This window comes from Aulonocara sp. 'chitande type north' Nkhata Bay, linkage group LG14 (genome assembly GCF_057382095.1).
Source record: "Aulonocara sp. 'chitande type north' Nkhata Bay isolate Kocher_YH1m ecotype deep benthic linkage group LG14, A_spYH_male_GT1.1, whole genome shotgun sequence".
Classification (NCBI taxonomy): domain Eukaryota; kingdom Metazoa; phylum Chordata; class Actinopteri; order Cichliformes; family Cichlidae; genus Aulonocara; species Aulonocara sp. 'chitande type north' Nkhata Bay.
In genome coordinates, this window is record NC_141357.1 from 889,783 (window position 1) to 899,660 (window position 9,878).

Consider the following 9,878-nt stretch of genomic DNA (forward strand, 5'->3'; position numbering starts at 1 on the left):
TACACGTCAAAGACCCGGCTCTAAGAGCCATTTCGTTCGCGAACGACCCATCACTATTGCCCAACTACTACAAATGGGCAACGGAAAGCTACGTGACTGTGACCGCTCATTGTAGCGGAGTGCAATATAATGAGCGGTGTGTATTATTGTAGGGTCTGCCTTACATTATAAAGCGCCTTGAGGCGACTGTTGTTGTGATTTGGCGCTGTGTAAATAAAATTGAATTGAATTGAGTGGTAGATACAAAGACTGTACCATATACCGTATATTGTACCATAATTTTCTTTTTAATAATTGAGTCTTGCGTTGAATGTTTTTAACAGGCAAAAAATACTTTAATAAGTAAATGTTCAATTTTTTTCGTTTTTCTTTTTTTGCTGAAAATTGGTCCGAACCGTGAGATTTTTGATCCGTTGCGCCACTAATTGCCACCAACTGCAAAATATTTTCATGATCGTAAAATGCCTCAATTAAAACATTTGGTATGTTTTGTGTTACAATGCAGATTAATTAGATTTGTATTCTTTTTGGACCCGCTGCGTCGGGTCCATCTTCTTAGTGCTGCTTCCCCAGCAAATGATAGCGTAGAAGAGCTTCACACATGACTGTTGAAACATCAGCAGGAGTTTATTGCAGATTTATTCCTATAGAGTGTGTCTGTGTTCTTGGGGTTTAACACTCATGCTCGAGGAGACCTATAACAGCAACCAGCCAAACTGTCTAACAATGTCTGAAAAGACTTAAAAGGTAATATGTGCAGCAACAGTGGCAGCAGCAGGGATTAAAGTAATAGATGATAATTAATTAATTAATTCTAGATTAATAGAATAATAGATTATTCATGGCTGGGGAAAAAAGGACCAATGGTGTGACAGGATCTCATGAGGAGCCAAGAGGTATCATAATATCAGACGAAGCACATTTGTCATGATTAATGAATAAAGTTGCATACCGAAACGTGCTGCATTCCTCTCATTTCAAACTTTGTAAACTTTGTCTTGTAGCTTTTTGGTTGCTCCTCCTATGCGTCTTGTTTTATTTTAAATCCCCCCTCCCTTAGGCATCCCCTGGAACCCATCGTTTCATGCCACAGTGATACCAGCTGTGCGTGATTCTCTCAGGCTAAGTCTGCCAGAATGTTGAAACACGGGAGGTGTGCATATAGAGCTCAGAATGTCTGCGTGTAATGCTATACGTCTGCTAATGCAGTCGCACTCATTCAGAACCATGCCATTAAAAAAGTCTGCCCTTGTAAGATGTAAGCCAAGTTCTTCACACGAAGGACATTCAAAGCATTTTGAATCCACCTGAGCACACTGATGATACATCTAAAAATCTGAGTCCATGTCCTTTTTAATTTGATAATTACGCCTTAACCAGCCACTTTATTAGTTACACTTAGTTACACTACTACAGAAATGCCAGCATGTTGTAAGATTTCCTCGAGGATGTTCGCAGTACTGAAACACTCACTGTGTTTGGCATTAACAGCTATGCCACGTTCCAAGTCACTGAAATCCTCTTGGTTGAGTCAGTACTATGTTATGGAATATTAAAGCTGAAAAATGGTATCTGTCATTAGCAGTGGCGTCGTTAGGCCTATTTTAGGGGTGCTGAAGCCTCCCTAAAATATTCTTAAGCCCCCCTAAATAATTTGGTGGGGTTTTTTTTTTTTTTTTTTTTTTTTTAACTTATTCGATTTTTTTTTTACAGAACTTGCAGACAAATTCAATATAAAGATGCAGGAATATGAGTTTAAAGAAATAATAATATAAACCTGTCGCTATTCACACAAATATGATCATAACTCGGTTGGTCCCTTTCGCTTTACATTGTTAAGGTAGCGTCAGTGCTTCGTTATCCAATCCCTTCCAGTTGTTCACAGGGGACATCCACATGACTGAAAATCCAGTCCTCGTTTTCACTGCTACTTTACACTCCGCTCGTATACACCTGCAGAAACACTAGCGTGCATGTGGCAAACGGCAAGAAATCATGGATATACGCAAGTTTTTCAAGAAAGTAAGTTTTCATCACTGGCTGGTAGTAACAATTAGTTAGCTCCAGCTAACAGCAGAGAGTCCCATGTAAATAATGAACCAGGTGCTCCCCATTTTGTAAATAAAAACCTGGCTAGCGCACTAAGTTAAATTGTTAGCATAATGTTAATTTCTGTCACTCGTTTTAGCTCTGAAAAATCCAGCTGAGCTCATTCAGGTATAGTTATCATCAGTGGAAATAATAATAATCACTCCATCCCCATTAACCTGTAGGAGTCAGGGCAGAGGAGCACAGAGAGGCAGAGGGGAGAGACGTCTGCTGGAGAGGTGAGTCAAAGGATGGAGTCATTTGTCAGAATCAGAATCAGAAACTTTATTGTCATTGTCATGAGAACAACGAAATGAAGAATGGTCCCCGATCATTGCATCATCCCTAGCAATATCAAAATATAAATAAAACAATAAAATTCAATAAATAAAATAGATAGAATACTTAAAATACTAATAAGATGTAACAGTAAAACATTCACATACATTCCCACACACATGCTTCAGACCGTGCATAGATTAACACAAGAGTGGCATGATGGACATTTTTTTGTAGTATTCAGATGTGTTATTGCAGTTGGATAACAGCTGTGTTTGAGTCTATTAGTCCTTGCTCTGATTGCCCTGTACCGTCTGCCTGAGGGCAACAGTTCGAACAGGGAGTGGCCAGGATGTGAGGTGTCTTTTATGATGTTTTGGGCCTTTTTAAAACAGTGGGCATTGTGTAGAACTTCCAGTGTGGGGAGAGGGCAGCCAGTGATCTTTTGGGCGGTGTTAATGATCCCTTGGAGTGCTTTCCTCTGAGCCCCTGTGCAGCTAGTGTACCAGATGCATATGCAGTAAGTTAGAACACTCTCAATGGTGGCTCTGTAGAAGGACACCAGCAGTCTCTGTGTGATGTTATTCCTCCTGAGAATTCTCAGGAAGTCTCTGTTGGGCCTTTTTCAGCAGCTCGGAGGTGTTCACACTCCAGGAAAGGTTCTCCTCTATATTGACTCCCAGGAAGCGGAAGCTTGCCACCCTTTCTACACAGTCCCCATTTATGAATAGTGGTTGGATCTCTGCCTTTTTCCTTCTGAAGTCTATTATGAGTTCTTTGGTTTTTGAAGTGTTGAGGAGGAGGTTATTGGCCTTACACCATGACGTCAGCTGCTCCACCTCGTCTCTGTACGTAGACTCGTCTCCCTTGGAAATGAGCCCCACCACTGTGGTGTCATCTGCAAATTTCACAAAGATGTTGCTGTGGTGGCGAGGAGTGCAGTCGTGTGTGTAGAGAGAGTAGAGCAGTGGACTGAGCACACAGCCCTGGGGTGAGCCAGTGCTGAGACTCAGGGCTGAGGATGTGTGATGGCCAACTCTGACTCTCTGTCTACGGCCCGAGAGGAAGCTATTGATCCACATGCAGGTGCTGTATGGAAGCCCCAGGTCTTGTAGCTTGGCCACCAGTTTGTGTGGAAGGATGGTGTTAAAAGCTGAGCAGTAATCCACGAAGAGCATCCGCACATAGCTACCATGCTCTTCCAGGTGAGTTAATGCAGCATGGAGTGCTGTGGCTACAGCGTCTTCCGTGGATCGGTTTGCTCTGTAGGCAAACTGGTGTGGATCCAGGCTGCGGGGCAGGGCTGCTGTGATGTGTCTGCGGACCAGCTTCTCAAAGCATTTCATTACCACTGGGGTGAGTGCCACCGGTCTGTAGTCATTCAGGCCGGTGATGTGGGGCTTCTTAGGCAAGGGGACTATGGTGGAGGACTTCAGGCAGAGTGGGACAGTCGCCTGTGCGAGGGATTTGTTGAAAATCCTGGTGAAGATCCCAGCCAGCTGTCCTGCACAATCCCTCAATATTCGACCTGGCACACCATCAGGACCCGCCGCCTTCCTCGGGTTAACAGCCTGCAGCATGCGCCTCACCTCGTGCTCTTCCAGGGTGAGGGTGGTGCTGCTATGGGTGGCGTGTTGCTGCTGTGGCTCCAATACCTCCGGTACCCTGGTCTCAAAGCGGGCAAAGAAGATATTCAGCTCCTCTGCCAGCTCCAGGTCACCGTCCGCAGCTCCGAGATTGATCTTATAGTTGGTTAGGTGCTGGATGCCTTGCCACACCTGCCGGCTGGTATTACTCTTCAAATGGTCCTCGATCCTCCTCCTATAGTCCCCCTTTGCCTCTCTGATGCCTCTCTTCAGGTTGGATCGGGCTGTGGTGTAGTAATCCCTGTTGCCAGACCTGAACGCAATGTTCCTCTCCTTCAGCAGCTGCCTGACCTCCCGGGTCATCCAGGGCTTTTGGTTGGGATAAGCCCGGATCCGTTTGACTGCTGTAACAGTGTCTATGCAGTGTTTTATATAGCAGAGGACAACGTCTGTGAACATTTCCAAGTCCTGATGTTCAAAGATATCCCAGTTAGTCCTGTCAAAACAGTCCTGCAGCTGCTGAGAGGCACCCTCTGGCCATATGGTAATATTCTTTGTGATGGTAAGAGCAGTTTTCTTGAGGGGGGCATATGCAGGGATTAGAAACAGTGACAAGTGGTCAGACTGACCCAGATGTGGCAAAGGTCTGGCCCTGTAGCCCATTTTGATGTTGGAATAAACTTTGTCCAGAATCTTGTCACCCCTAGTGGCACACTTGACGTGCTGGTGGAATTTGGGGATTGCTCTTTTTAAGTCTGCGTGATTGAAGTCCCCTGCTACGATATGTACAGCGTCAGGGTAAGTGCTCTGTTTATTATTGATGTTTGTATGCAGGAGTGCGATCGCAGAGTTAGCATTAGCATCTGGTGGTATGTAAACAGCTGTTATTATGACAACGGTGAACTCCCTAGGTAGGTAGATGGGCCTGCATTTAACAGTCAGATATTCAATGTCCGGTGAACAGTGACGGTCTATTATCACTGTGTTGGTACACCAGCTGTTGTTCACATACATACAGAGCCCCCCTCCTTTGCGCTTACCGGAGTCCACTGTTCGGTCATGTCGCTGTGTGGTATAGCCTGCTAGCTCAATAGCAGAGTCTGGAATGGATTGATGTAGCCAGGATTCAGTGATAAGAAGGATGCATGAGTCTTTGATGAAGTTATTCGCTGCTATTTGCAATCTCAATTCGTCCAACTTGTTCACGAGGGATCTGGCATTTGTGATGAATAGGCTGGGGAGCGGTGGTTTGAGTGGCTGCCTCCGTAGCCTGGCTAGCGCGCCGGCCCTGCAGCCTCGCCGTCTCCTTCTCTCCTTCTCTCTCGACGCCGCCTGCGCCTCCACCCCGAAGGGATAACAATCCATGGGGAGCCCGGACTCCTCGCTATTTCCACCGGTATCTTGTGTAAGCGGACAAATTTGCTAGTCACGCTCTCGCGGTAGCTTACTCCAATCTTGAGGAGATCATGTCGGCTATAGATGTTATTCGCTTGGCTGGTAGAACACAAAAACAAACATAAGGCGTACAAAATTATCCAAACATAGCATCGATCGGTAGAACACTGAGCTGCTGCAACTACGTGCGCCGCCATCTTGAAAGATCATCAGAGTTGTGATGGAGACAGTCTGATTAGAATTTTATGGGACTCAATATGGATATGAAATATGAAACATTTCAGTCACGGTACAACATATAAGACCTGTTTAACTTGAGCTTTTATTTAGGAGAGTCAAGGTTAGAAAGTGGAGAGAGCAAAGAGAGAGATATGTATATAAGTCAAATTAGCCTGACTCACATATTTTTGAGGGTTCTATTTTAATATTACTTCAATTCAAGTAATTTAGTAATATTTTTCAGGGCTTTAAATTGCAACCATTTTAGTCACATGCGTGCTCAAAATATAATGTTTGTAACTTCAAAATATTTGGGAGCAACAAATTACTGTGGAGCGGGAGCAGAAGTCATGATATTAGCAATTTACATTACAATTCAGTATGTTTTAATGTATCTTGAAGGGTGAGGCAGAAGGAGTGGCTGAGGGAGAAAAAGGTCAACAGGCAAGTTCAAGTCAGAGAGAGCAAGGAGAGACAGAGGAGCTGCAGCAAATGGATCGAGAGGCAGAGGAAGATCAAGTTATTACAGAGAGAGGAGAGCAAACAGGCCAAGAGAGGGAAAATGATGAAGCAGCTGCAGCAACTCATTCTACTACAGGGTTTGATTTAGGTGACAAAGACACAGGGCCCAGACAGGTGAAGCTGAAGAGCTATCCAGCTGATACTTTTGGTACACAGAAGCGAGCATTTAACCACAGCTGGTTTGAAAAGCACAACTGGTTAGAATATTCAGTCAACCAGAATGCAGCTTTCTGCTTCCCATGTAGAGTGTTTGGCAAAAACATCAAACATGATAGTTTGGTCAGTAACGGTTGCAAGAACTGGAAGAAAGCTTTAGTCATCTTTGGCAAGCATGAGATGGCACAAACACATAAGGACAGTGTTGTTACATGGAAAAGCTACCAGGGAACTAGCAAACAGGGAAACGTTGCACAGATGATAGCAACTGCAAATGTGAGAGAGATAGTCGAAAGAAGAGAGTATCTCAGACGAATTGTTGCAGTCACCTCTATGTTAGGGAGACAGGGACTCCCTTTTCGTGGTCATGATGAAGGTGAAGACAGCCCAAACAGAGGGAATTTTCTTGCGTGCATGGAGCTTTTGAAGGAGTTTGATGCTTTTCTTCAAAAACATAATCCCCCATCAAATGCACAGTATATCTCACCAACATCCCAGAATGACATGATTGACTGTTGTGCCCAGGAAGTTACTAGTGTCATTGTATCTGAAATGACAAAGTCTAAAGTCTATTCCATCATGGTGGATGAGGCAAGGGATAAAAAGGCAGAGCAGTTAGCTGTTTGTGTCAGGTACGTGTCAGAGGGGGCAGTGAAGGTTTCCTTGCACTTGCAGAGATAAAATCATTTGATGCCCAGTCCATTGCAAATGAGATTCAGCAGCAGATCCAAAACTATGGTCTTGCAGAGCTTAAGTGTGTAGCACAAACATATGATGGTGCAGCCGTTATGAGTGGCTCCACTGGAGGTGTACAAGCACATTTTAGAAGGCTCCATCCTGAGGCTATCTATGTGCATTGTTATGCTCATCAACTCAACCTGGTTTTGTGCAATACTTGCAAGGCTGTCCCAGAGGCTGTGGAGCTTTTCAGCTTGTTGGAGTGTGTGTACTCTTTCTTCAGCACCTCCCTAGTCAATCATCATAAGTTCATGGAGACTCAGGCAAAGCTTGGATTGACAAAAACTGAGCTTGTGCAACTTTCAAACACTCGCTGGGCATGTCAGTTGCGATCAATCAGTGCAGTTCTTGAGACATTGCCTGCCATTTTGGAGTGCCTATCTGCAATTGGATCCCCCATAGCTGTTGGTCTCAGAGCAAAGCTCTACAAGTTCTCAGCAGTCTATGCACTACTGATGTTTCAGTCGATTCTGTCTGTAACCGAAGGACTCCACAAATTCCTGCAGAAAGAGACTTTAGACCTGGCAGAAGCTTTTATCTGCAAACAAGCTGTGTGTGACACACTTAAGGGCAAACACTCAGATGCATTTGCTACAGAGCTGTATGAGAAAACCAAGGCCCTGTGTAACACCCACAGTATCCCTGAACCAGGTGCCAAGACAAGGCACAAACAGAGGAAAATGGAGGATTTTGTCCTGGAGGCAACTGTGGGTTCACGCACTGAATTGAACAACTCAGACACATTGAAAAGAGAGTTACTTTTCCCTTGTGTGGATCGGATGGTTGGCGAGCTTGATCAAAGATTTTGCAGTGTAGATGCAGGGCTGCTAAAAGGCGTCCAGGCATGCAGTCCTAAATCTGAGAACTTCTTGAGTGAACCACACTTGAATGAACTTGCAAAGCACTACAGACTTGACCTGAAAAAAGAGGAGGTTCTGGTGGCCAGAAACTTTCTTACCCGGAAAACAGAGGCTGGATGTCCACCCAAAAATATGTTGTCTGTGTACAACCTCCTTGATTCAGACATGTTTCCCTCTCTGAAGGCAACCATCCAAGTTGCCCTAACAGTGCCTGTCAGCAGCTGCTCGTGCGAACGGTCCTTTAGTGCTCTGCGTCGGCTGCACTCCTGGCTGCGTCAAACAATGGGTCAGAAAAGACTTCACAGTCTTGCAGTCATGTCTATTGAAAAAGACACGCTTCAGCATCTGAGTCACAACAGAGTGATTGACCGATTTGCCACTCTTAAAAACAGACGTCATTCTTTGATGCTTCCACCCACCAAGTAACTGGTGATTGCAGCCAGAAAAATGTACTTTTTTATTTTCAGTTTTTTTCTTGTTATTGATGCAGCAAACACATTTCCTCTGTTTTTTTGTTGTACTGTATTATAAAGCAGACTGAAATAAAACAATAGATCTATTGGTGGCCTAGGATGTTTAATCTGTCCAAAAAAGTAGGAAAACAATTTCTCAGTCTTTGTTTTCTGTTTGTGAAATTTTGTGCTCATTCACTACGTTCGTTCATGTCGTGTGCATCTCTTGGGGGCTAAGCCCCCCCTGTCCTTAAAACCTAGTGACACCCCTGGTCATTAGTTTATCAGCAAAGTGAGAGTTTGTTTCTGTTGAGTACTGAGCCACACTTTGTTGGTTTGAATCAATGTTTCCTGATATATTGGTAATAAGTTCTGAGAGCTACCGCAGACGGACGGCTGTAGCAGCTGTGACGACACCACTGACTCTGAACAGTCACTCACTGAAAATGAAGCACAAACGTCTGTGATGGTGAGGTTTGTGCTTCATTTTCGATAAAGTTTCAGCTCTGATATTACCTTAGGTGGTGGGTAATGAAGTACAACTCAACAAACATCAGCAAACACACAAACTGTGTGCCGTTTGTCTCACAGTGTGTTTCAGCTAAAGTGCAGCTGCTGGATTTCACAGGGAGAGAAAAGAAAGAGTGCTAGCTTCACTCAGAGATGGAGAAAGATGAGAACGACGGGCAGACTAACTGCTGTCACTCACAGGTCAGTGCAGGATAAACAGGTTAGTTTGCTGCACTGTGATTGGTTTAAAGTAAAGAACAGTGACTGCTGCACAGTGGCTGTGTTTCGTGGTCACAGTTAGCTCACAGTGTAGCACAGATTCATTCACTGAATTCCACCTTCACACCAACTTCATCCAGTCTAACGTAAAGGCGGCATAAACAGTGTAGAGTCAGTGCAGGAAACATCTGGTTGAATCCAGGTGTGTCAGCAGCTCCGCTGATCACAGCCTGTACACTAAGAAAATCTACTGGAAATGAATGTGAGTTTGATTCTTTTCCCCACACTGAACCATTACAACCAGTTTAGTTTAGTTTAGTTTCCCCCACTTTAACCTCTGACGGTGCACATTTCCCTGTTTACAGTCCCCAACTATAATGTAGGCATAAGAAAATAGAGCTGCTTTCTATTTACTTCTGATTCAAGATGAGAATATTTAGAGTTTAATAAAGTTTGTATTAAAATCTACTGATATTATTTTAATATTATGCTAATATAGCACAAGGTTCAGTTAGCTTTGCACAGAAACAGAAACATCCTCCAAAGAGCTTTTCAGAGCCTGTACGTTTTTACTTTTACTGGAGTAAAGAAGTTGATTCTGTACTTCAACTTTTACAGTAATATTTTTTAATAGTAGTATTTGTACTTCTGCTTGAGTACAGAATGTCTGTACTTTTACCAACTCTGGATATTAGTCAGATCAGCACACACACACTGGTCCAGTCCAGTTTAACGACTCGAGGTTGGAGCAGAGGTGCTACTTGCCACCATCGGCTCCTCGGAGCCCCAGGCCAGTACGGAGGCCCCCGAGAGCTGGCAAGCTTTAAACTGGAGCAATGATTTGTGCAAAGTTT

At 44.1% G+C, this 9,878-nt stretch overlaps 1 protein-coding gene across 1 annotated transcript; it reads left to right on the forward strand.

Annotated features, from left to right (window-relative positions):
* Window positions 1–1,605: 1,605 nt before the first annotated feature.
* LOC147313819 (zinc finger MYM-type protein 1-like) lies at window positions 1,606–8,559 on the forward strand. The gene is made up of 3 exons (XM_086260502.1): window positions 1,606–2,022; window positions 2,274–2,327; window positions 5,970–8,559. The coding sequence occupies exon 3, from the start codon at window positions 7,034–7,036 to the stop codon at window positions 8,267–8,269; it is 1,236 nt and encodes a 411-aa protein (XP_086116628.1). The 5' UTR covers window positions 1,606–2,022; window positions 2,274–2,327; window positions 5,970–7,033; the 3' UTR covers window positions 8,270–8,559.
* The last annotated feature ends 1,319 nt before the right edge of the window (window positions 8,560–9,878 follow it).

Excerpts from the sequence above, each read along its gene's own strand:
- LOC147313819 (XM_086260502.1), top strand. The coding sequence starts at position 7,034 with ATGAGTGGCTCCACTGGAGGTGTACAAGCACATTTTAGAAGGCTCCAT.